This window comes from Anabrus simplex, chromosome 5 (assembly GCF_040414725.1).
Source record: "Anabrus simplex isolate iqAnaSimp1 chromosome 5, ASM4041472v1, whole genome shotgun sequence".
In the NCBI taxonomy this organism is placed as follows: Eukaryota; Metazoa; Arthropoda; class Insecta; order Orthoptera; family Tettigoniidae; genus Anabrus; species Anabrus simplex.
In genome coordinates, this window is record NC_090269.1 from 372,977,891 (window position 1) to 373,005,704 (window position 27,814).

Consider the following 27,814-nt stretch of genomic DNA (forward strand, 5'->3'; position numbering starts at 1 on the left):
ACACTAATTAGGCAGAAAAAATGGAAGGGACCTGAAACGTCGAAAAATTAAGGATTTGGCCAAAGGAAGTCAAGGGCCATGAAGGACGTGAACATGAAAGACTCCCTAGGCCTCGCAACCTAATTCCGTCGGGATCAGAAAAGAACAATCGTTGACCTATGGAGGTCAGATAGGATAGATCAAAGTGAGGAGCATGGCACAAGTAAGTGGAAGCAATGCCAGGACTCAGCACAGGACCTTGTGGTCGTCAACCTACGCTCCCAAGTACGACAAGCAGGGGATACCGTGGGTGTTATTCTACCACGCCCACCCACAGGGGGTTACTTTGACCCGAACGTAGTCAAACCCAGAAATCCTCCATCAACGGAAAAGTTTACATTAACAATCACCGTACAACATACGTTGTCATGGTAACAGGCCCACGCTCAAAACAATGCAAAATCAAAGATACACACCGAAAGGAAACTAGGAACGAGGCAAAAAAGGTAACTATTTAGGTAGTACGGACAAAGACAGAAGAAAATATAAAACCGGACCGCAAAAATTAAATAAACAAACCGGTTCTTGGTTAGGGCTAAGTAGTTCAAGTTAGACCAAATAATGATAAGCTTAACAGCAGAGTAAAAATTAGTATTATATCATATTCCTTTTTCCTCTTGAACAATTTAGAATGAAATTTACCATACGTCCAGAACAACGTTACAAGTTTATATCACCATTACAGCACGTGATTAAATGAATATGCTCTTAAAAGACATACTACCCAAGTTATTTTTTTTGAAAACATATCATTAAAATTTAGCCGAGAGTGAACAAATTTAAAGTATTAGGGTCTTAGACACGTCTTACACTTCCGTGCAGTTTTTTGTTTTTTGGTTCATCAATATCGAAAATAGAACAGAAGCTTGAAGCCACTCCGCGTCGCCATTTAAAACTCTGGTTCCCAAACGCAGATAGATAGACTTAAATAAAATACATACAGTCTGTGGACGTTTTCACGATGAATGAGGTATCACCTCATGTTGAGAGCTAGGAGGAGAGCCCTCACACACGTAGTATTCAGCCGTTCTCCATAGTCCCAAGTAAAATCATCACCATCACGAGGCACCTACTACACGCGTCCATCACCAACCAGACGCCAGCACAAGAATGAGTCTCTCGCTTCGAGCGAGCTTCAACAAGCCAGCGCTCTGTGTCCAAGACGACCTCTCATTGGTCAAGGAGCTGGGCATCGTAGTACCAGTTCTCGGCACAGATGTCAGTACGTACAAGGAGCCCTTTAGATCAGGTCGTTACGCGGACCAGGCCGTTACCATAAAGTGGTAGAGAATCATAAAACTAGAAGGAGATAAGAAATTCAGCGAACTGAATACACAGAAAATTGAGGTAGAAAGACACTAATTTCCACAGGGATTAGCTCAGGTCCAAAAACATTAGGGGGGGGGGGGGGGAGAAGACGATTAAATGTGACACCTCGGTGTCAACTTCCCCGAGTTTTGACACACTGACATGAAATATATTATATTACAGAACATTGACCTGTGCTTACTATTGAATATTGTTCAGTGTTAATAGTTCACCCAAGTCGTTATGTCAACAGTGAACGGGCTCATGTGATGACGTGTGCAGTGCTCATACCGCTGCGTATGGGTACGCATTGTGCTATACGCATTCATTCAGTTCCAACAGTTAGTGACTGAGGCAGACACCACGTCATCTCGGAAGAGGTCGGTAGTGTGGGACCATTTCGAACGTTCAAAAATGACTCGAATAAAGTGGTGTGTAATGTATGCAAGGTTGAGTTGAGTTACAATAAAACTACAAGTAGGACGTTAAAGCACTTGAAGACGAAACATCAAGACACAGCACTGATGTCTGAAGAACAGGGACAATGCAGGGGTGAAATTGGGCATCATAGTGGTGCCTATCCAGATACTGTGCAGCCTATATGATCCTTTCATGCATGTCGTATGAAAATATTTACATGCTACCTATTTTATTATCATACCAAATAATTATGCATGTTTCAGATGAACACGTACGAAGGAAAATGATTGATGATGCTTTAGTGAAGATGATCACCGGGCAAACTGGCTGTGTGGTTAGGACAGCGCAGCTGTGAACTTGCATCCAGGAGATAGTGGGTTCGAACCCCACTGTCGGCATCCCTGAAGATGGCTTTCCGTTGTTTCCCATTTTCACATCAGGCAAATGCTGAGGCTGTATCTTACTTAAGGCCATGGCCGCTTCCTTCCCACTCCTAGGCCTTTCCTATCCCATCGTCGCCATAAGACCTATCTGTGTTGGTGCAATGTAAAGCAAGTGAAGATGATCACTGACAATTTCCAGCCCTTAGCAATAGTCGAGGATCGGTGGATTCAAAGATTTGTACATACCCTGGATCCATCTAGGAATTGATTATGGCAAATGGTTGCAGACACATGTCAGTCAGAAGTCCGTGCGGTAAAAGCGAAGGTAGGAGAAGCAGAATATGTAAGTCTGACTACCGACATGTGGACATCCTTGTCAGCAGAGGCGTATATGGCAGTCACATGTCATTTTGTCAACAAAGATTTTTCCTTGGGAACAGTCACCTTACAGACAACTAGATTTCCTCAAACACATACAAGTGCACATATTGCTGCGGAACTTGGACGTACTATATGTTATTGGGGCATAAATGGCAAAGTAATGTGTCTTGCGGCAGATAATGCTGCTAATATGAAAGCAGCAGTTGATCTTTAAGCCCAAAAGTGGCATATTCTATATTTTGCCCACACTATGAACCTTACAGTCAAGCGAGGCCTGGAGAATGTATCGGATATACGAGGAAAATGTCGCCTGATAGTCAGGTATTTTAAATCGTCTTGTACTGGAAAAGAAAAGTTGGAATCCATGCAGAAGTCACTAGGTAAACTTGTTCATAAATTGCAGCAAGAAGTGGAGACGAGATGGAACAGCACGTACGCAATGTTGTCCCGTTTGACAGAACAAAAGGACTGCATCCCGCTATGCTTGCAACGATACCTTCTGCACCTTAGACTCTTCCAGTCTCACAGTAGACCACAATTGAACACTTACTGCCCATATTTCATCCCTTTGATGTGATGACGACTGAAATGTCATCGGAACGCCACGTCTCCATCTCAAAGTTAACTGATTTCAACAGACAAATACAGGAAACTGTGGGAAGCCACATACAAGAGGAGCAAGATGCCGCAGCGAAACAGATGTTAACGGACTTGTTGACAGCCAAACAAAGGGAGTTCATCAATGTTGAAAGTGTCCTACCGATTGCACTGCCTACAATTCTCGATCCGAGATTTAAGATTTTGCCTTTTATTAGTGGTGCTCAACGCGATCAGGCAGTGAATATACTGATTAACGAAGCGTGTAGATTATGGCCTACGACCCCATCCACTTCAGTACAGACCATTACACCATCAAACACAACTGGACTCAACACCTCCTTTTGGGGATCATTTGATGCCTGTGTCACAAACGAAACGCTACATCACATCGTCAGAGCAGATGCTACGATGGAGGTACAAAGACACCTGAAAGAGCCTTACGAACCCCACTCGGGAAATCCCCTCGATTATTGGAGAAACAATGCAGCCAAATCCCCAACACTCGCTAAACTTGCGAAGAAATATTTATGTTCACAAGCAACGTCCATTCCTTGTGAACGACTTTTCTCCAAGGCTGGAACACTAGTGACTCACAAGAGAAATCATTTGAATGGGGATATGGTGAATATGATTGTATTTCTAAATACAAATTGGAAGGACATGTAGTGCACACCACTGCACAGCATGAAATGTCAGCATTCTAGGTGGACAAACGTACATGTTCAAGTTTATAAACAAACTTCTACAATTTCCATTCATAATTGCATAATTACTGTTACCTACGTTAAATATAGTTCAGTACCTGCTAATAAATTATTTTTTTCTTTAGGGGAAGCTTAAATAAAATGGGGAAACTTTGTAGGTAGAGACCAAGAACAACCGGATTCCATTGTTGGATGCGCTAGCGAGTGGTTGACTGTTCCAAGAGCTCTGTGTTATCTCCGTGATAAAGTAGTTAATAATTGTAGAAATTAACCAAATTTTGTGTGTGTGTGATACATTTAGCTCCGCAAATAATTGTGTTTAGTGTTTATTTGTAGTAATCTGCGATTAGTGGCATTTATTTACAGTTTTCACACTGAGTAGCTCCGTAGGCGTTCGCTAGATTACAAGCGGTAATTTAGGTCTGTGTGAAAGAAGAAATATATCTTTCTTTTTAATAGTATTATTAAAATATCAGTAGGTTTGTTGATAAAAATACGGTACTTACAAAGACGGGATGTTAAAAAGAGTCGTAACTTCGGCAGCGGTTATATCTATTAGTGCAGGCATTTGACAGGGTATTTCAAATAGCAGTTCAACGGTCCCACCTCACAAAGGTAATAACTTCTTTTAATAACGCGATACTGTTGTAAATTTTGTTTAAAGAAAGGATTTCAACAGAATAGACAGTATTTCACTGGTGAAATAGTTAACAGTTGTAATTGTTATTGATTATTGTCGCTCTTCTTATTCAAATATTGGCATTGTTGGCTACAGTCTGTGAACAAAGGGTGTAGTGTATCAAGGAAATATAAATAAAAATCAGCTGATTCTTGTATTCCGATCATTAGTAGTTCTGAATAGGCAGTTAAAGTATCCGTAATTTATATTTCACACCCTCGGCATTTCAGTATTTATGAGCGGTTAGCTAATAATCAAGTTCCTACATTCCAATAACTTCAATTCAAGTCCCTGGCGTAGTTTAGACAGAAATACTTTTGAGAAATTATTGTAAACAACCTCATATTTTTCAACATTTAAGGACACTTTTATTCTCCATCCCGTGGAGTAGGGAAAATATTAGTAATCCACCATCTGTAAAGATCACATAACCGCATTTCAGTTGAGAATTGTAGTGTAGATACAGTATATTAGATAGTATCTTGCCTGTTAAATTCGTGTGTATTTTTGTGCAAACGGCAGGTTTCATTTCTGTTACAGCATAGTAGGACAAAGTAGTACTAATATTAATCTGTATACGTGTTTAACTTTGTTGGTAATCTTTGAGTACCGTACCTACCTAACGGTAGTTCTTGCGAATATCTAAATTTAGGCCTAATTGGAATTTTCATTTCTATTTGTGCTTAGTAAGAAGCTAGTATACGTCCGAACGTAGCTTAAACATTATTGTAGTGTAGTATAGTAACTTATTAGAAATTAGAGTGCCTATTCTATAATTTTGAGTAGTTTTGCGAATTTCAAACTTTAATGGTAATTTTCTGTTTTTCCTTGGTAATAACCTGTTGTAATTAGAATACATCTGAACGTAGTTTAAAATGATTGTAGTGTATTGTAGTATATGTACTTAGTCTGAACGTAGTTTAAAATTATCGTACTGTATTATAGCATCTTATTAGAAAGTAGTGTGTTTATTCTGCTACTGTGAAATATTTGTATAGTATAGAACCGTTTCTGTGGTATCTGTAGTAACTCTCTTACTAAAATTCTGTTGTTGTACTGTAATTAGGGTAGGCTTAACTGCAGTTAAGAATTGTGTAACTCTTGCATATTATTCTCTGTTTCCAGTAATTAACAGCAATTTTCATCGTGCTAGCGTGTTGTAGGAATAAAAATAGTACAATTAAGTAGTATTTGTAGTGTAGTAGTAGCCTATATTAAATAACTTACTGTCATGTGTTCTTTGTGAACTAACCTAGACAATATTTCTTTCCTTTCATTTTTATTTTGCACAGAATGAGTTATCCTATTTTTCCTTTTCTTTTCATTATTTAGTAAAAAAATGCCTAAGCAGTGCGAATGTAGGAACTGTGAATGTGGCCAGGCATTAAGGAGTATGAGGGAGGAGTTGGAGAGCTTGAGGGAGATAATTAGGATACTCTCAGAGGACAGGAAGGAAAGTAGGCCTCCAAACAATGTACAGGATACAGTAGGTGAAATAGAGGGATTGGAAGGAAAGGGGGAAATTGTGGAAGACAGCTGGTCTAATGTTTTAAGGGGAAGGAGATTGCAGGCTAAGGGCTCCATTCAGGATCAAAATTCAGGACAGGTGTCGGTGAGAAATCGGCACGAGTCACTGCAGGTAGAACAACCGAGGGAAGATGAGGAACAGGGAACTGTTGCCGAGAAGTTTGGAAGTAGGAGAAAGGGAAGAGGTAGGAAAGGGAAATGTGGAGTAGTGGATAGGAAAAGACAGGTGGAACAGGGTCATGGGATGGAGAAAAGGGAGGAGGAAGTAGCTTCTGTAGCTGTCAGGAAAGATAGGACTGACCAGGAGGGGAGGGGATCAAATGAGGTGGGTAGGGTTGAGGCTCTGGTCATGGGGGATTCTATCGTTAGACATGTCGGGAAAGTGTGTGGAGGAAAGGGTACCAGGGTAGAGTGTTATCCAGGAATTAGGTTGACAGATGTTGAAGAAAGTAGAAGAGAAGGAGGAGGGAAAGGAGAAAGTGGTAGTGTTTCACGTTGGTACTAACAACGTAAGACAAGCAGGAAGTACCAACATAGTTGGGGATGTGTGGGATTTGGTAAATGCAGCACGGATAAAGTTTAAGGAAGCGGAGATTGTTATTAGTGGAATACTGTGTAGGAGGGATACTGACTGGAAGGTGATTGGGGATTTAAATGAGACTATGGAGTGGGTATGTGGGAAACTGGGAGTGAAATTTCTAGATCCTAATGGGTGGGTACGAGATAGGGATCTGGGCTCAGATGGCCTTCACTTAAACTGCAGTGGTACATATAAGTTAGGAAATTTGTTTAGAAGGGTTATAGGGAGGTACATTCAGGGAAACAGGGTGCGCTAGGCAGCGGTGTTAAGGGAACAGGGAACTGGCAATCAAGTAGGGATGACATAAAACTGTTAGTGCTCAACTGTAGCAGTATTCTAAAGAAATAAATAGAGTTAAGTAATTTAATAGATATATACTTACCAGATATTGTCATATTAGTTGAATTATGGCTGAGAAATGATATAATGGATGGAGAAATGTTCTCATGGAACTGGAGTGTATATCGTAGAGATAGGATAGGAATGGTAGGAGGGGGAGTATTCATTCTGGTGAAAGAAGAATTTGTACCAAATTTGTAAGCTATGAAAAAGTTAAAGATGACAAACATGAAATTCTAGGTGTAAGGCTCATCGCTGAAGATAATAGGCAACTTGACGTCTTTGAAGAGTACAGAACGGGAAAGGGTGGCGCAAACACTGATTCAGAATTATTTGATAAGATGCCCAACTCGTTGGCTGAACGGTCAGCATACTGGCCTTCGGTTCAGAGGGTCCCGGGTTAGATTCCCCCGGCCGGGTCTGGGATTTTAACCTTAATTGGTTAATTCCAATGGCACAGGGGCTGGATGTATGTGTTGTCTTCATCATCATTTCATCCTCATCACGACACGCAGGTCGCCTACGGGAGTCAAATAGAAAGACCTGCACCTGGCGAGCCGAACCCATTCTGGGATATCCCGGCACTAAAAGTCATACGACATTTCATTTCATTTGATAAGATAATCAGCTATGCAGGAAACGATAAGGAAAGGAACGTGATTGTGAATGTGATTAATTTACCAGATGTTAATTGGGAAGGTAGTGCGAATGACAGGAAGCATGAACAACAAATGGCAAATAAGTTAATATGGGAAAGGCATCTGATTCAGAAAGTGATGGAACCAACTAGAGAGAAGAATATTCTAGATGTGGTGCTGGTAAAACCAGATGAGCTCTAGAGAGAAACCAAAGTAGTAGATGGCATTAGTGATCACGAAGCTGTTTTTGTGGTAATTAAAAATAAATGTGAAAGAAAGGAAGAGATTAAAATTAGGACTGTTAGGCAGTACCATATGGCTGATAAAACAGGCACGAGGGAGTTTTTTATAAGCAACTATGATCGGTGGAAAACGGTAAATAAAAATGTAAACAGACTCTGGGATGGGTTTAAAGCAATTGTTGAGGAATGTGAAAATAGGTTTGTACCTTTAATGGTGGTAAGGAATGGTAAAGATCCACTATATTATAACAGGGAAGTAAAGAGACTAAGAAGGAGGTGCAGGTTGGAAAGAAATAGAGTTAGAAATGGCTGTGGAAGTAAGGAGAAATTGAAGGAACTTACTAGGAAATTGAATCTAGCAAAGAAGTCAGATAAGGATAACATGATGGCAAGCATAATTGGTGGCCACACTAATTTTAGTGAAAAATGAAAGAGTATGTATAGGTACTTTAAGGCAGAAACAGGTTCCAAGAAGGACATTCCAGGAATAATTAATGAACAAGGGGAGTGTGTATGCGAGGATCTTCAAAAGGCAGAAGTATTCAGTCAGCAGTATGTAAAGATTGTTGGTTACAAGGATAATGTCCAGATAGAGGAGGTGGCTAATACTAAAGAAGTATTAAAATTTACCTATGACAGCAATTATATTTACAGTAAGATAGAAAAGTTGAAAACTAGAAAAGCAGCTGGAATTGATAAGGTTTCAGGGGATATACTAAAGACAATGGGTTGGGATGTAGTACCATATCTGAAGTACTTGTTTGATTTTTGTTTGCATGAAGGAACTTTACCAAATGAATGGAGAGTTGCTATAGTAGCCCCTATATATAAAGGAAAGGGTGACAGACATAAAGCTGAAAATTACAGGCCAGTCAGTTTGACATGCATTGTATGTAAGCTATGGGAAAGCATTCTTTCTGATTATATAAGACATGTTTGAAAAATTAATAAATGGTTAGACAGAAGGCAGTTTGGGTTTAGGAAAGGTTATTCCACTGAAGCTCAACTTGTAGGATTCCAGCAAGATATAGCAGATATCCTGGATTCAGGAGGTCAGTTGGACTGTATTGCGAATGACTTATCTAAGGCATTTGATAGGGTAGATCATGGGAAACTACTGGCCAAAATGAGTGCAATTGGACTTGACAAAAGAGTGACTGAATGGGTGGCTCTGTTTCTAGAAAATAGAACTCAGAGAATTAGAGTAGGTGAAGCTTTATCTGTCCCTGTAAAAATTAAGAGGGGAATTCCTCTAGGCAGTATTATTGGACCTTTATGTTTTCTTATATATATCAATGATATGTGTAAAGAAGTGGAATCAGAGATAAGGCTTTTCGCAGATGATGTTATTCTGTACAGAGTAATAAATAAGTTACAAGATTGTGAGCAACTGCAAAATGACCTCGATAATGTTGTGAGATGGACAGTAGGCAATGGTATGATGATAAATGGGGATAAAAGTCAGGTTGTGAGTTTCACAAATAGGAAAAGTCCTCTCAGTTTTAATTACTGCGTTGATGGGGTGAAAGTTCTCTTTGGGGATCATTGTAAATACCTAGGTATAAATATAAGGAAAGATCTTCATTGGGGTAATCACATAAATATGATTGTAAATAAAGGGTACAGATCTCTGCACATGGTTATGAGAGTATTTAGGGGTTGTAGTAAGGATGTAAAGGAGAGAGCATATTTGTCTCTGGTGAGACCTCAACTTGAGTATGGTTCCAGTGTATGGGACCCTTACCAGGATTATTTGATTCAGGAACTGGAAAAAATCCAAAGAAAAGCAGCTCGATTTGTTCTGGGTGATTTCCGACAAAAGAGTAGCGTTACAAAAATGTTGCAAAGTTTGGGCTGGAAGACTTGGTAGAAAGGAGACAAGCTGCTCAACTAAGTGGTATGTTCCGAGCTGTGAGTGGAGAGATGGCGTGGGAGGACATCAGTAGACGAATAAGTTTGGATGGTGTCTTCAAAAGTAGGAAAGATCACAATATGAAGATAAAGTTGGAATTCAAGAGGACTAATTGGGGCTAATATTCTTTTATAGGAAGGGGAGTTATGGATTGGAATAACTTACCAAGGGAGATGTTCAATAAATTTCCAATTTCTTTGCAATCATTTAAGAAAAGGTTAGAAAACAACAGATAGGGAATCTGCCACCTGGGCGACTGCCCTAAATGCAGATCAGTAGTGATTGAAAAAAAAAAATCCCCTTGGCTTACTTAGCTTAGCTTACTGAATAGAATGCAATGAACTGAGACTTCAGTATATTCCTGTTAAATGCATGTAATATTAGAGATCAAATAGAAATATGAAGTCAATACCAAAATGTTTGTGATATCATAAAAGGACTATTTACCCGGATTCTAGTTATAAGTTATGGTGTTAAAATAAAATAATTGCGACCAAGCCTTCATTTATTTACCTTTAGTGTTGATTCAGAAAACAAATTTAAAAATTAGAAAATGTTATTTCGAACTGACACTTTCAAACAAATTTTGTTGTTCATTTTGCAATGGAATAAACTTTTTTGTTACACTCAAAATGAAATAATCCCTTGATCCATACAAAAAATCAAGTTAAAACAATGACAAATTAGTTACAAATCATAGGTTTGTCACAAAATACACATTATAAATTTAGTAAATTCGTAATATTATAAATTACATTCATATTTTGGACAATGAGTATAACAAGAAGACGAATAACATCAATATTGTACGAAGCGTGTTTTTAAAGTAAGGTCCGTTTTGTTGTAGACACTAGTAGTTCGCGCGCATATCGCAACGAGCGTGTGCGTCGTGTACCGGCATGCCTCGGGAACAACTGTGCTCAGTTTCAGCTCTGTACTAACCTGTACGGTTCTGTTCTGTGCTTTCAAAATGTTTAAGACTATCACTCGCCTGCCACGTGTGAGGTTTGGTCAGTGATACGGTTTTTGTCAGCAAGGAACCTGTCTGCTGCAGAAATTCATCGACAGATTTGCGAAGTGTACGGTGATACTGTTATGAGTGAAAGCAAAGTGCGTAAGTGGGTACGACAATTCAAAAATGGCCGTGACAACGTCCATGATGAGGACCGCTCCGGTCGCCCTTCTTTGATTACAGACGATTTGGTGGCTTCAGTTGAAGCGAAGATTCGTAAGAACAGGCGCTTCACAATAACAGGTCTCTCAAACTAATTTCCTGACGTGTCAAGATCAGTGCTTTACAACATTGTTTCTGAACACCTAAAGTTTAGGAAACTGTGCTCCCGTTGGGTCCCGAAACTCCTAACAGAGGACCACAAAAACCAAAGATTTCAGTGTGCGATGAAGTTCTTGACTCGTTATGACGAAGAAGGTGACGGCTTCTTGAGTCAGATCGTAACTGGAGATGAAACATGGGTTTCGCACATCACGCCCGAATCGAAGCAATAGAGCATGGAATGGAGAGACACACACACACTTGCCTGTAAAGGTGAAGGCCAAACAGACTCTGTCCCAGCGCAAAATCATGGCGTTGGTGTTTTGGAATAGGCATGGTGTTTTGCTGGTCAACTTCATGCAACGAGGAACCACTATCAATGCAGAAGCATACTGCCAAATCCTGAGAAAGCTATGCAGAGTGATTCAAACAAAAGACGCAGCATGATGACAATGCAAGACCTCACACTGCAGGTCAGACCCGCGATTTATTGGACAGTTTTGGCTGGGAAGTTTTAGACCACCCACCCTACAGTCCTGATCTTGCGCTGAGCGATTACCATCTGTTCCTCCACCTCAAACATCACCTCAGTGGTAACCATTACAATGACGACGACGACGTGAAAACGGCAGTGAACTCTTGGTTATCGGAGCAGGTGGCAAGTTTCTATGAAGAGGGTATTTTAAAATTGGTTACGAGGTATGATAAGTGTTTGAACAAACTTGGCAACTATGTTGAAAAATAGAGTGAAGTATGTACTTTCTGAAAATAAATTTACTTTTTTGAAATAACCTTTTGTTGTGTACTTATTTTCAAACGGACCTTACTTAAAAACACGCCTCGTAATAGAGAATGAATCAGGAACAGTGAATACAATCCTACAAATGAACATTATAAATCATATTCATTATCAGAATCAGTATGGGATTTTGGTGGAGGACAGGAAAGTAAGCTGATTGCTTCCTGTTGCAGTGCTGTTCAGTCAACCCTGCAGAAATGAAAAGTGCCCGTGCTTTCTCTGGTGTGTTCTGCACCGGTTGATTCTGGTACAATTTCGTGATTTTTTAAATTTTTGTTGGGCGAGATAGAGATGCTGCTGATAGTTCTTTCACTAAACCTGCAGCATCCCTTTAACCCATTGATCGCAAAGACTTTTCGGCAGCTAAAATAGTTTCTGGAGAACTTAGTTCCTCAACGACCTTGACTTTTTCATTTTTATTTCTCTTGCCCGCTTCTTGAATCTATTTGGCTTGCTCCTACTTGAACGTAGTAGGCTTAAATCCTCAAATGTTTGTCCTTGAAAAATACTATATAGTTTCTGTGGGAACTTTACATTAACATCAAACCAAATTTTATGTTTTAGTTCAAATGAAGAAAGACATTTTCCGCTTTGTATCCACCTTGCGCTAAATTTAGAGGACATGTTTGATATGAAATGTTTTATTTCTTTCATACCTTTTTCATCAGAGTCTTTCAAATCGTAAAGTACACATGACTCCATCTTCATTATGCAATCTGGCTTAGTGGAATTTGTACCATACGACAAAGCGATCACGTCTTGAAATTGATAAACCTGGTCTTCAAATTAATGAACCGGCTTCTGAAAGATAATTTTAAAACGTAAGTTCTACTCTTTTGCAAATGATAATATTTTGCATACACGTAGTATGGATGCACACCTAATCTATATATATAAAATAACTTGTCCTGACTGACTGACTGACTGACTGACTGATTCATCATCGCCGAGCCAAAACTACTGGACATAAAGAAATGAAATTTTGGGCATAGATTCATATTAAGATGTAGGTGCTCGCTAAGAAAGGATTTTTGGATATTCCTTCGCTAAGGGGGTGAAAAGGGGGTTGGAATTTTTAAATTAGTGTATCTATATCTCAAAAGTTTGAAAGTTTACAGATGTAAAAATTGGTATTTAGAATCTCCTTTAAAAATAAGGAAATACGTATTTTTTTGTTTTCAGAAAATCTCAATAGGAGGGGTGAAAAACGGTAAAAAAGGGGGTTGAATGCCTTTAATCAGAATACCGGTACTTATATCTCAGAAACTGAAGATATTATAGACCTGAAAATTGGTACTTTTGATCTCTTTTAAAAATAAAGAAACACGTATTTTTTTGTTTTTGAAAAATCCAATTAATGGGAGGGTGAAAAGGGGGGTGAATTTTTAAAAACAGTGCATCTATATCTCAAAACTTTTAAAGTTTACAGATGTAAAAATAGGTATTTAGAATCTTCATTAAAAATAAAGAAACACGTATTTTTTTGTTTTCGGAAAATCCCAATAGGAGGGGTGAAAAGGGGTGAAAATGGATTGAATGCCTTTAATGAGGATACTTATATCTCAGAAACTGAAGATATTACAGACCTGAAAATTGGTACCTTTGAGCTCTTTTAAAAATAAAGAAACACGTATTTTTTTGTTTTTGGAAAATCCAAATAATGGGGGTGAAAAGGGGGGTGAATTTTTAAAATGAGTGTATCTATATCTCAAAACTTTTAAAGTTTACAGATGTAAAAATAGGTATTTAGAATCTCCTTTAAAAATAAAGAAACAATTTTTTTTTTGTTTTCGGAAAATCCCGATAGGAAGGGTGGAAAAGGGTGAAAAAGTGGTTGAATGCCTTTATTGAGGCTACTTATATTTCAGAACCTGAATATATTACAGACGTGAAAATTGGTATTGGGGATCCACTTTAAAAATAAGGAAACACGTATATTTTTGTTTTTGAAAAATCCGGATAATGGGGGGTAAAAAGGGGGGTGAATTTTTAAAATGAGTGTGTCTATATATTAAAACTTTAAAAGTTTACAGATGTAAAAATTGGTATTTAGAATCTCCTTTAAAAGTAAAGGAATACGTATTTTTTCGTTTTCTGTAAATCCCAATAGGAGGGGTGTAAAAGGGTGAATAGTGGGTTGAATGCCTTTAATGAGGATACATATATCTCAGAAACTGAATATATTACAGAACCAAAAATTTGTATATGGGATCTCCTTTAAAAATAAAGAAACGCGTATTCTCGGAAAATCCAATGAAAGGGGGGGGGGGGAGAATTCTAAAATTAATTGACTTAATTGTATGAGAATACATACATCTAATAAAAACTAAAGTTGTTACGGACATGAAAATTGGTATTTTGATCTCCTTTTAAAACAAAGAAATACGCGTTTTGTGGGGGAAACAATCTTGGGGGGGCGGGAGTGGAAAGGAGTTGAATTCCTTTCATGAGGAAACATAAATCAATAACTGAAGAAGTTAGAGTCGTGATAATTGCTATTTAGAAGATCGTTTACTATTAAAGAAACACGCATTTTTTGCCGGAAAATTCACTTAAGGGGGGGGGGGGAGAAGTGTGAAAGGAAGTAAAAAAAGCGATTTATTTTTATGGGGATACTTATATCTCAAAACTCAAGGTAATAGACGTGAACAATGGGGTTTGGAATCTCCTTTAAACATAAAGAAACACTCCTTCTTTTAATTTTTTTTGGGGGGGGGGGGTAAATAAACTTAACGGCGGTGGGGTGTAAAAGGAGGTGAGACCAATTTATTTTGCTGTTCATAATGTACTTATAAGGAGCCTCCGTTGCTCAGGCGGCAGCGCGCCGGCCTCTCACAGCTGGGTTCCGTGGTTCAAATCCCGGTCACTCCATGTGACATTCGTGCTGGACAAAACGGAGGCGGGACAGGTTTTTCTCCGGATACTTCACTTTTCCCTGTCATCATTCATTCCAGCAACACTGTCCAATATTTCATTTCATTTGTCATTCATCGATCATTGCCCCAGAGGAGTGCTTCGGCAGCCGGCACAATTCCTACTGTCGCCGCTAGATGGGGCTTTATTCATTCCATTCCTGACCCTGTCGAATGACTGGAAACAGGCTGTATATTTTCGATGTACTTATTCTGATCATAAACCGATCTTTTTAATCTTTCCTGGGTTCGTTTTCAACAGCGAACTTTTCCTTCGGAGAACGTTCTTATATTACAGTAGATTCTCCTGGCATATGAATAAAAATTTAAACACATTTGAAATAAACGATAGGAATGAGATTGACCATCCAATTGTTCACCTCTATAATAAGGTCAATAATGCACGGAAGGATGTCATTCGTATCGCCAGAAATCCCGCACACTTGCCTACGCGCGACATTGGTGCTGGTCACATTCTCAACAATAACAATGGCAGCAGATGTAATTTACCGCCAAGTAGCGGTCTTGCGTCTTGCTGTGGGGTCCAGAACATCTATAATAATAATAATAATAATAATAATAATAATAATAATAATAATAATAATAATAATAATAATAATAATAATAATGTTCTGGACCGTCGTCAAATGTGTGGACCGCAGTGGAAACGGGTCCTGGACGGGTAATGACTAAGAATGCAGTCTGGCCGCGGGTTCAGTACCGCCAAGGCACCCAAGACGACACCACACCGGATCTCCTGAAGGATTTGTTCCATATTAAAAATGCTTATAAGAAAAGATGGCAAAGATTTAGGGACCCAACTGACAGGGTGGAATACCTGTACCTAGCCTGGGAAGTTCGAAATCGATTGCTGGAAATAAACATTGAAAAATGGGAGGAAACTTGCCATAATCTATTAGAAAACGAGTCAGATCGCGAATTTTGGCGGATTCTCGCAGAAAACGATTCAGATCGCGAATTTCGGCTGATTATAAATCTAAAACAACATTCAATTATAAATTTCAGTATAATACCGTAGCGAAGCACGGGTATCTTGCTAGTACATATATAAAATTCAAAGCGGGGAAAGACGGTGTTTGCTCATAGGTTTCGTTAAAGCAGAAACAATGTTCATATTTAAACAAAATCTTAGACTGCAGACTGCGCGAGAAAGAACCAAAATTAACAATTAATAACAATCTAGATGTATCCATATTTCACATTAAAAATATCTTAACACAGTCGCTAGTTACGTAGATTCATCTGAACACACTGCAGACAATTGACAGTGCGAGACGCAAGGTTCGGTAAGCGGTGCAATGTTCACACAATTGTAGAGATCAGATATACCATACATAGCTTTAAAAGCTTTGCGGTCAGGTATTCTTTGTATAGTCAAGAGCGTAAAATAATGCCCTTTATAATAGAAATAGATTAGTCGAAAATGTACTTTTGTCCTGCCTGATCTCTAAAATTTCACACTGTGCGCCGGTAAAATGAAACGGCGCATGGCTTTTAAGTGCCGGGAGTGTGCGAGGACATGTTCGGCTTGCCAGATGCAGGTCTTTCGATTCGACACCCATAGGCGACCTGCGCATCGTAATGAGGATGAAATGATGATGAAGACAACACACACACCCAGCCCCCGTGCCAGCAAAATGAACCAATGATGGTTAAAATTTGCGTCCCTGCCGCGTATCGAACCTGGGAACCCTGTGAACAAAGGCCAGCATGCTAACCATTTAGCCATGGAGCCGGACTGGGCGCTGGTAATATTGTGATACATAACCACCTTTGTACACACTTTCCTAAACATTTCTAAAACAAAATATAACGTGAAACAAATTAAACTGCACTTTACCTTACAATAGAATAATTGTTGATGTGAGGGAGACAAAAGATGAGATGAGTAGAGTTACTGTGTAGCACGAATTTCACTAACGGAATCACTGCTATCTGTTGGCTCACTGGAATTGTTTTCTTTTCGTGCAACTTTAACGAGGAACCTGACATTGCACTGTCAATGAACAGATTCATCGCTCGCACTGCTACAGCCTTATTCGGGTGGCGTTTTTTTTTTTACAAAATTTTGCACCGTTTCCCACATTTTGCACTTCTCCTGAATCTCAGTTGAAGTTAAATATTCCATTGACTTTCCCTCCTCTTCTTCCTCAGACGAGATCTCCATAACCTCCTCCTGTTGTTCGTGATGCAGGTCCATCAGTTTCTTGTTGGTGAGTTCCTGGCTATGTTCTTCAACCAGCTCTTGAATGTCCACGTCATTCACCTCCAGCCCCATGGTCTTCCATAAGGACACAATTTCATCAACAATCGGCGGCTCATTGTCACCAATAATCCTCTCAAAGTCATGTCCAAGAACACAGTCAGGCCACAGCTTTCCCCAAGCGGAAGTGAGAGTTCTCTTGGTGACCCCATCCCAGGCTTTATCGATGATCTTCATGCAGTTCACGATGTGGAAATGATTTCTCCAAAACACTCGGAGGGTAAGGTTTGTTCCTTTGGTCACTTCAAAGCATCGCTGAAATAGTGCTTTGGTGTATAGCTTCTTGAAGTTCGAAATGACTTGCTGATTCATAGGCTGGAGAAGTGGAGTAGTGTTGGGAGGAAGGAACTTAACCTTAATGAACTTGAATTTCTCCAGTAAGTCGTCCACAAGGCCTGGAGGATGAGCAGGAGCATTGTCCATAACCAGCAAGACTCTGAGCGGCAGATTATTTTCTGAAAGGTATTTCTTCACTATAGGACCAAAGACCTCGTTCATCCATTCAACAAAGAAAACACTAGTGACCCAAGCCTTAGTGTTGGACCTCCACATAAAATTTAACTTGCTCTTCTGCACCTTGCATTTCTTGAAGGCTCGTGGATGATACACAAGCAAGGGCTTTACTTTTAAATCCTTGCTCAAATTAGCACACAATAACAGGGTTAAAGGGTCTTTCATGGGCTTGTGACCGGGCACTGAATTCTCTTCTGCTATAATGTAGGTCCTCTTCGGCATCTTTTTCCAAAAAATGTCCCGTTTCATCGCAGTTAAAAACTTGCTGTGGCAGGTAACACTCGGTAACAATGAGCTTCTGAAACTCAGCAGCGAATGCCTCAGCTGCCTTAGCATCCCAACTGGAAGCCTCCCTGTGCCTAACAACACTATGGATGCCACTTCTCCTCTTAAAGTTATCAAACCATCCCCTGCTGGCCTTGAAACTTTCTTCGACTTCTGTTGACATACGTGAACTACATGGTAATTTACTTACGAGGTCAGCGTACAACGTCTTTGCCTTCTCGCAGATTAAATTCTCGGTCACAGTATTGCCTGCTAGTTGCTTATCATTTATCCAAACGAGAAGCAACTTTTCTACATCTTCCAGAACATGTGGCCATTGCTTTGATACTCTAGTGACTCCTTTTGCTGCATATGCCCCTTTTATTTCTTCTTTCTTCTTTAATATTGTGCAAATCATTGACGTAGACTTGTTATAAAATCTTGCGATATCAGCTACTCGCATACCTCGTTCGTTCTTTTTGATCATTTCCTTCTTAACTTCCATCGTAATCATCTCCTTCTTTGACCGAATTCCCTTTTAGCCTTCTTTTCGTTCACTGGGCCCATTGCTGCAGAACAGTTATAACACTAATGAAAGAAACAAAACATGTACACTCGTACGGTGTTGATTATGCGAGCGAGGCACGCCAACTGAAGTCCAGCATGGGAGATGATTACACACACTCTCCCACGAAAGAGAGAGGCAGGGAGAGGGGAAAACAAAGGCACAGGGGAGGGGGAAACGTAGGCATACATGACGCTCGTATTGTGGAACCTCACTCGCTTATCAAGTTACAATTTATTTAAAATGTTTGCTCATCTTGCAAAACACTCATAGACCAAGTTACTCGCATTCTGAGGTTTCACTGTACCTAAGTCACTATTTTTTCCTATTATTAAAAATGATCCTTACACTCCAACACTGTTTCAAATATCATGGAGAGATCTGGACTTGTACATTCAGTGGAGCCCTAAGCCACGTACTACAGTCCACGCACTGTTCCATCCAGCGTGCTGACACTGCTGTGAGGTAAACTACAAAATCACGTTGCATATCGAGAATATATGAATTACATGCCACTAATTGAATGCTGAGGATCCCCATTGTACTCTCCACCCATGACCATTAACCTATTAAATAAGACAGCAAAGATCCAGTTTTAAAGACTTCAAAATCATCCATTCCTGGGGGAGTCCGCTAAATGTAAAAGCCCATAAGAGCCCATAGTACACTCTTAACTCTGGACGTACAATAGTGTACTGTAGTTGGTATGTTCTTGTAAACAGTGTCTGCTAACAGCCTGAGATACTTTTAAGGGCCTATGAGCTGATGGTTCACTATTCCACACCAAACATTTAATTTCCATGGATGCTGACGTTCCATTGACAAGCAATTTAGCATAAAATTACTGTCTTTACCTTCAAACTTAATCATTTTAGAACTACTATATATTTTATGGTTATTTCTATCAATAAAGAACTTTTATTTTTCACAACTTCCATCATGCCTTAATCACCTACCTCATTTTCATCTGGATCTACTTTTATAACCGGAAATGTGATAGGCACAGGGTCAGGACAGCCAACTTCCTTCTCTTCTCCCTGAAACACAGTAGGAATCAATAATGGACCTAATCAATGAATAATAATATTAAGAGGGCAACCATGCTGCTCCGCAGCGTTATTTTGGATTATTAGAATTTAAAAATAATGACATTATGTAATAGTTTATAACATTTATTTCACAACACTTCCTTCTAGACAATGTTTGCTGTGTGTCGACCCTTAGGTTTAATTTCTACTTTTACATCTTTAAATGTTTTCCGTCGGGATAAAGCAACATACAATTGTCCATGGCTAAAAACAGGATCAGGCATATAGATTCCAACTCGATGAAGCATTTGACCCTGCACTTTGTTGATTGTAATACAAAATGCTAATATAATAGGACCGGGCGAGTTGGCCGTGCGCGTAGAGGCGCGCGGCTGTGAGCTTGCATCCGGGAGATAGTAGGTTCGAATCCCACTATCGGCAGCCCTGAAAATGGTTTTCCGTGGTTTCCCATTTTCACACCAGGCAAATGCTGGGGCTATACCTTAATTAAGGCCATGGCCGCTTATTTCCAACTCCTAGGCCTTTCCTATCCCATCATCGTCATAAGACCTATCTGTGTCGGTGCGACGTAAAGCCCCTAGCAAAAAAAATAAAAAAAATAAAAAAATAATAGGAAATTGCCATCGTTTAAAAGGGAAGGGCACTGGAGTGTCAGATGGTGACAAATCTACACGAGGTAGTAGCGTTCGCTCCACACCAGTTAGAACTTCTAAATCTATGATATTGTCATACATTTTTCTAACTATTAGCCTCGTCCCGTTCAGTAATCCCTTAGTTGCAATGAAATTCCTAAGGAGCATTACAACAGCACCTTCTTTCAAAGTCAGCACATGGGGAGGTAGACCACTCATCTCAAGGCTGTTCAAAAATTCAATGGGAAACTGCAAAAACTTCACTTTCTTCTTCAGTTACCAATGTATTCACACTCGTGTAAGATCTTGAAGTTTCTGGAAGTAAATCTGAAACTACCCTATTAATTTCATGGCAATGTTCATTTTTCGGTGCAAGAACTGCAGTCATGGAGAGACTGAAGGTGTCATGAGAGGATGGAAATAAATTTTTGCCATGAATTTCAGTGACGATATCTGTATTTGAAATTACTGAAGAAGGCAAGTCGATAAAGTTGAAATAAATTAACATCAGATAACAAGAGATCACAAAAAGGAGAACAAATATATTACATTTTATGTATTATTTTATATCTGAAATGGAATCGTACAAGCATTAATCATTCATCAGATATCAGAACCTACTGAACTTGGAAGGAGAGTTTTGCAGGGGTCTCCTCTGTCTCCAGTTATTTTCAATTTATCTATTGTTTTCATTCTCAGAGAACTGACTGGAAAACATATTTATGATACTTTTGGTTTTGAGATTGCTCCTGATTATGAAAAAGTTACCATTGCAGCTTTTGCAGACGGTTTAGTAATAACTGGCAAGTCCACGGAGGCAGCGCAGGAATTGGTAATGATAATCAAAAGTCAACTTGAGGTTGTTGAAAAGGTCTGTTAGGATGTCAATGCCAATGTTGTTCACCAGGTATAGGATTTTGGCATACACCTGATGCAGCTCTGCAGCCTTACCCCTCTTCAATTGTCAAACAACTCACCGCAGCTCCTCCTGCAAGATGTCAGAACCAGTGTCTGCTATAATCTTGCTATGCTGCTCTGGTCTGGCATCCTCAAATAGCTGCTCACTGTAAGTTTTTCACATATTCAGTCTATCAGCTGAATCTGTTACCAGTGGATTGTTCTTGTCGTGCTTTCTATTCATTCCCAACGTCTCTCTGATCTTCTTGTGTAGGTTAAAGTTGTCGTGTTTCCCTAGTAGTTCTTCAGTCTCCAGACAATATGATGACAACCTTTCTTCTTGAGTGGTTCATTTCCTGATATACCTGCTTGTATCACTGTTGGTTATGATTCTTCAATTTTTGTCTCTCAAACATTAAGTCCAGAATATCATCTGTCATCCAGGTCTGTTTCTTCCTCCTCAATAATAATAATGTTATTTGCTTTATGTCCCACTAACTACTTTGGAAGGTTTTTGGAGATGCCGAGGTGCCAGAATTTAGTCCCACAGCAGTTTTTTATGTGCCAGTAAATCTACTGACATGGGGCTGACATGTTTGAGTACCTCAAATACCACCGGACTAAGACAGGATCGAACCTGCCAAGTTGGGGTCAGAAGGCCAGTGCCTCAACTGTCTGAGCCACTCAGCCTGCCTCTCCCTCCTCATCCCTGATGTCAAATGCTTTGTCTCTGTCATGATGAGGTACTGCTTCGCACCTGCTCACAACTCCTTATTCTTCAGCTGCTTCAGTCCTTCCGAAAGATCAACCTCAACTCTACAGCGAACCTTGGCCTCTTTGACCTTCCTTTATATTTATTAGCACTGTCCTTTGCCTTCTGAAATTACCTTCAGATTGAGCTTCTTGTTCCCAACTGCCAGCGGATAAGGAGGTTGAGGTGGAGTAAGACTATGAACAGGTCTAGGAGGCGATGCGAATGATGAAGAAGCAGGATCTGAATATCGTCATGTGGGACTTCAGTGCAAAGATAGGGGAGGGAAGAGCAGGAGAACTGATGGGAAATCTCAGGCTGGGTGTATGGAACGAGAGAGGGATAATGTTAACACTGAGAGGACTGGCTTGCAGCTGCAGTAACGTGAAGTAGTCTGAGATCGGCATGAAATTACTCACGGCGTGATATAGAGAGGCAGAGTTTAATAATGGAATGTAGAGAAAGAGCCTCACTATCAGTATTTAATAAATTGTTAGAAATCATGAACCCGAAAATCGAAGTGGAGGACCGGAAGGGCAAGAGAGGTCTATACTGGTGGATTTTTGGAACTCCTACCAACAGAGGCTGGATAGGTACAGAAAATGCAGGTAGATGTATTCTGTGTGGAGAAAAATGGTCGGACCTACATATATTCTCGAATGTAGGGAGTTAGAAGAGCTGAAAAAGAAAGTGTTGAGTAAAAAAGAGATAGAAAAAGTAGAAAAAATTGAAAAGATGACGGTTTGGCTGGCCAGAGAATGGGGAAGAGGAACAAATATTTTGAAATATTTAAATATGGTTAGAATGAGATTTATAAAGAAATTAAGAGAATAAGAGGGTTACAGAGGAAGGAGAGGAAGGAGGTAGACGAAACTGCTAGGTTATATAAAAATTGAAGACAATAAGAGGAGTTTGAAGTACAATCTGATTGTATGATGAAAAGAAGATTTGTATATATTTGGAGAGGATTGCATGTGTGAGAGAACGGAGGTGGTAGTTAATGTTAGAAAAAAAAATAAAATAAATAATAAAGCAATGAGAGATGTGAGTAAGAGGAACTGTTGGACTGTTTAGAAACGGAAATAAGCGGAAGAAAGAGAAGGAATAAGGGAAAGCCAGGTTTGATTGTTGGCAATTCGATTGTTTAAGATTTAAGTTCAAAAAAAAAAAATAATAATAAAAAAAAATTAGAGAGTAGTTTTTTAGTTTTAGTCTAAGACTCGTAGGAGCTATAGAATTGTCAACAAATACATTTGTAAACAGTGTTAGAATATGAATGATAGGGTTAGTGGACAAGAAAAGGTGTTTGGATAATATAATAGTAGATAATTCTAAACTCTGGCTTAAAAATTTTAATAAGTAATGAGTGGCCGTGAGGAAGAGGAACTGTTGGACTGTTTAGAGATGGAAAGGATTGATAAGTGATGTGAGGAAACAAGGAAAAGACAGATTTGTTTTGTGGCAATTCCGTGGTTTAATATGTAAGTTAAACTATTAAAAAAAAAAAAAAAAAATGAAATTAGGAAGTAGTTTTAGTCTAAGAGACGCAAGAATAAGAAAGAAAAGCGATGAGCAAGGAACTGGAAATTGTCAACAAGTGCGTTTGTATATAGTGTATAAATATTAACTATACGGTAAAGTGGAAAGTAGTTAGTAGTTAGCGAATAAGTATTATAAGAGAGATGGACAGAGGCTAGGAAGAGTAAGAGGGGAAGATTGGGGATGGAAGGGGGGAGGGGTATAAGAGACAGACGGGTGGGATGGTACAGTCCCATCCCTAGGTGAAAGAGGAAACATGTCCGCTCACAGAATAACAACTGAATCAAGATGGTGGCGGTAAGACGACACGATTATAGGCGGAGCAGTAGATAAATGCGTGACGGATCGTATGACGGACCGGAAACCGCCTCTACGATTCGCCACGTAAGATGAGGAGAGAAGTACGAGTTATGGGTGGGGGTAATATCTAACCCGGGAGGAGTGGCTGAAGCGGCCAGGGTGGGATGGATCTCTCCTCACAGGGAATGCCGCAGCAGCCGAGGTTTTTTTATTTTATTTTTTTATGTTTAGTTAGCTGTAGAGAGTAGATAGGGGATGCCCTTACATGCGGAGGAGTTCCTCGCATACCAGAGGCATCTCAATAGTTTTAGACAAGTTGGTGCAGTGTTAGGCTGGATTCCGCCGACATTGACACCACTAATAAGTAGAGTAGATAGTAATTGTATTGTTTGGTTTATATTATTTTGTGCGTTTTTTTTTTTGGGGGGTTCTTAGTTAATAGTTTTAGTGTAGATAGTTAGAGCTTTGTATTATATATAATGGTATGTTAGTCTATATTGTTTTGTTTTGTTTGGTTTATATTGTTTTGTTTGGTTTTTTGGGTTCATGTGTATTTAATGCTCTTTATTGTCTGTAACCGATGGTGTAAACTAGGGTGGCAATAAAGAGTTATCTATCTATCTATCTACTCACGGCGTGGTTCATCTGGCGTGAAATGATCAGATCATTGTTTCCAGCATAGTATACCATGTGGTCATTGGACATGTGTTGTCCACATCCTGGCCTTCTCATTTCACTTACACTTCAAAGATCTCGATCTCAAGTCTCTTCATCTCTTTTGATGAGCTTACCTGCTTCGTACATACTTTTGATGTTCCATGTTGCAATTCTGATGGCTGACCTGAAGATCCTTAACATCCTCTGACCATGTAAGATCTGCCAGGGACTTAGGGCCATATGTTTAATCTTCTTAGCCATGATGATTGTACAAGGAAAAGTGAAGAAAATATACAATTAAAAGGTTCCACTTTAGTCAATACATAGGATATCTTAAAAGAACTAAGACAATAAAAGGTAAGTTACATGTTTTGGCCCACGTGGGCTTTCTTCAGTCTTAAAATCAAATTAAAAATACAAAAGCAACCATAGGACATTAATGTTAAAACCTAACACCAAAAAGAGTCATTCTTGAAGTTCCTATTTTCAAAACATAACTAAATATCACATACAAGGGTTGGAACTTTAATAGGGAGAGTCCATGTGGTCTGAGTTAAGGTAGGTATGTAATTAACATCTGCTATCAGTGATATTATTAGATTTTGCTGCATGGCGTCTCTATAGCAGGGTTGCTACTATTGAGGTTCCAACCTTTGTAGAAGAAAAATATGGAAAAGCACTCATTCTTAAAGTTTTCCCTTATAAATTGTCTTGATGAGTATGTGGTCGTATTACAGAGGTCATATTACAATGAGTCTGTTGTATCAGAAAGTTGCTTATACATGTAGAAGTGCTTGACTAAACTACTGATGAAATAAATAGAAAGATGATGGTTGAAAAATGTTGTCAACGTGGAATAAAAGTTTGATAGTCATAAGCAATAAGTTTCAGTTATCCACATCGAAATACAATAACAAATTAAAAGCTAAAAAATTGGTTCCACCTATTCAATACTAGTGTGCTCATTTGTTTACATTCTCTTCTCAGTTTTCAACACACCACATGGAATTTTAACTGGAGTAACACACTACATTAACAGCAAGAGTGACTTGACTTATTTCCTTTAATTCCAGGTGGAACATAGGGCCTCGACAAAATTTCTCCAGCTTGTTCTATCTGCCGCCAATGCTTTCACCTCCCTCCACATCTTGTTAACTCCAGCTATCTCCTTGTCTATGGTTCTCTTCCATGTAATCCTCGGTCTGCCTTGTGGATTCCAACTCAATGCCTGCCTTGTGGTACTTTCTTGTGGTCTTCTCAGGGAGTGCCCAATCCATCTCCATTTTATTCTAATTATCTGTTCCTGTATGGGACTTTGACTTGTGGCCACCCAAAGGTTTTTGTTTGAGATGGTCTTTGGCCACCATATCTCATAATGTACCTCAAACACTGATTTATAAAAGTAACAATAAGAGTAGTGTTACAAAAATGTTGTCAATTTTGGGCTGGTAAGACTTGGAAATAAGGAGACGAGCTGCTTGACTTAGCAATATTTTCCGAGCTGTCAGTGGAGAGATGGTGTGAAATGACATTAGTAGACAAAATAAGCTTGGGTGGAGCTTGTAAAGGTAGGAAAGATGAAGGTAAAACTGGAATTCAAGAGAACAAACTTGGGCAAATATTCATTTACAGGAAAATAAATTAGAGACTGGAATATTGTAATTTATCAAGGGTTCAATAAATTTCCAAATTATTTGAAATACTTTAAGAAAAGACTTGCATCCGGGAGATAGTGAGTTCGAACCCCAATGTCGGCAGCCCTGAAGATGGTTTTCCATGGTTTCCCACATTCACACCAGGAACATGTGGGGCTGTACCTTAATTAAGGCCACAGCCACTTCCTTCACACTCCCAGCCCTTTCCTGTCCCTTCGTCACCATAAGACTTATCTGTGCCGGTGCGATGTAAAACAAATTATGATGGGATGATGAGAAAAGACTAGGAAAACAACTGATAGGGAATCTGCCACCTGGGTGACAGCCTTAAATGCTGATGAAGGATAACTGATTGATTGATTGATTGATTGATTGATTGATTGATTGATTGATTGATTGACTATGCAGGTAACATAAGAATCACCTGAAAATTAACTGCTTCAGCCAGTGGCAGCAGTATTTACTTTCTCTCTGTAACACAATACTGTCAGCATCAATTGTTCTAAGAGGAATTACAGTTTTTCAAGCAAATTCAATAATGCAATGATCCAGTAATAAGTCTGTTTTCAGTCTTGGTCAGACATTAACAATGAAATAATGATTAAATCTCTAAGTGTAGATTAGGTGTTAGGTAAGAAGTCTTCCAGAAGAATGAGACCATGTGGTCCATCTTACTAATGGTCTTTGAGAAAAGAAAAAGGAAAAGGAAGAGTAAAAGGAGAAGAGGTAGCCCTAATGCTCCCTCCATCTCCTTAACTGCAGTGCTCTCTATCTATACCTCACCTTCACCATCATTCCAATCAAGCTGACATTTATAACATTTATCCTGAGCTAACCTTTTCATTTCTACGTAACTACTACATCCTACATCTCTTCTCATGAAAAAAAACTTGAAAAAAAATTCTAATAAGATATCTCTGTTACATCATGAAACAAGTACAATATCAGAAATTAGCAGTATTTTTTCCAGTACAGTTTCTTGACAAGACAAGTACTTTAGTACGACACAGCTGATAGAAAAACACAGAAGCCTGTATTCACTAATGCGAGTAAATGTTTTTGTTGTCTGAGTCATCAGTCCTTAAGACTAGTTTGATGCAGCGCTCCATGTCACCCTATCCTGTGCTAACCTTTTCATTTCTACGTAACTACTACATCCTACATCTCTTCTCATCTGCCTGTCATATTCATAACTTGGTCTACCCCTACCGTTCTTACCTCCTACACTTCCCTCAAAAACCAACTGCACAAGTCCTGGGTGTCTTAAGATGTATCCTATCATTTTATCTCTTCTCCTGGTCAGCGTTAGCCAAATCGATCTCCTCTTACCAATTCGATTCAGTATCTCCTCATTCGTGATTCAATCTATCCATCTCGCCATCAGGATTCTTCTGTAACACCACATTTCAAAAGCTTATATCCTCTTTCTTTCTCAGCTAGTTATCGTCCATGTTTCACTTCCATACAATGCCACACTCCAGACAAAAGTCATCAAAAATATCTTTATTATATCAATGTTCGAAGTGAGCAAATTTCTTCTCCTAAGGAAGGCCTTCTTTGCTTGTTCTAGTCTGCATTTTATGTCCTCCTTCCTTCTGCCATTGCTATTTATTTTACTACCCAAGTAACAATAGTCATCTACTTCCTTTAAGACTTCATTTCCTAATCTAATGTTTCCTGCATCACCTGACTTCGTTCGACTGCACTCCATTCCTTTCGTTTTGGACTTATTTATTTTCATCTTGTACTCCTTACCCAAGACTCTGTCCATACCATTCAGCAATTTCTCCAGATCTTCTGCAGTCTTGGATAAAATAACAATATCATCAGCAAATCTCAGGGTTTTGATTTCCTTTCCTTGGATCGCGACTCACTTCCCACATTCGTCTTTGATTTCCTTTACTGCCTATTGAATATAAACATTGAAAAGGAGGAGGGACAAGCTGCAACCTTGTCTCACTCCTTTCTGGAT

General features: G+C 39.2%; 1 protein-coding gene across 5 annotated transcripts in view; it reads right to left on the reverse strand.

Annotated features, from left to right (window-relative positions):
• Positions 1 to 27,814, reverse strand: part of LOC136874942 (zinc finger protein 98) — a 116,355-nt gene that overhangs the window by 34,391 nt on the left and 54,150 nt on the right. For all 5 annotated transcript variants that reach the window (XM_068227936.1, XM_068227935.1, XM_068227934.1 and 2 more), the window contains one exon: positions 19,319 to 19,399. In XM_068227936.1, coding sequence (XP_068084037.1) covers positions 19,319 to 19,399 — 81 coding nt within the window. The remainder of the gene's footprint in view (positions 1 to 19,318; positions 19,400 to 27,814) is intronic.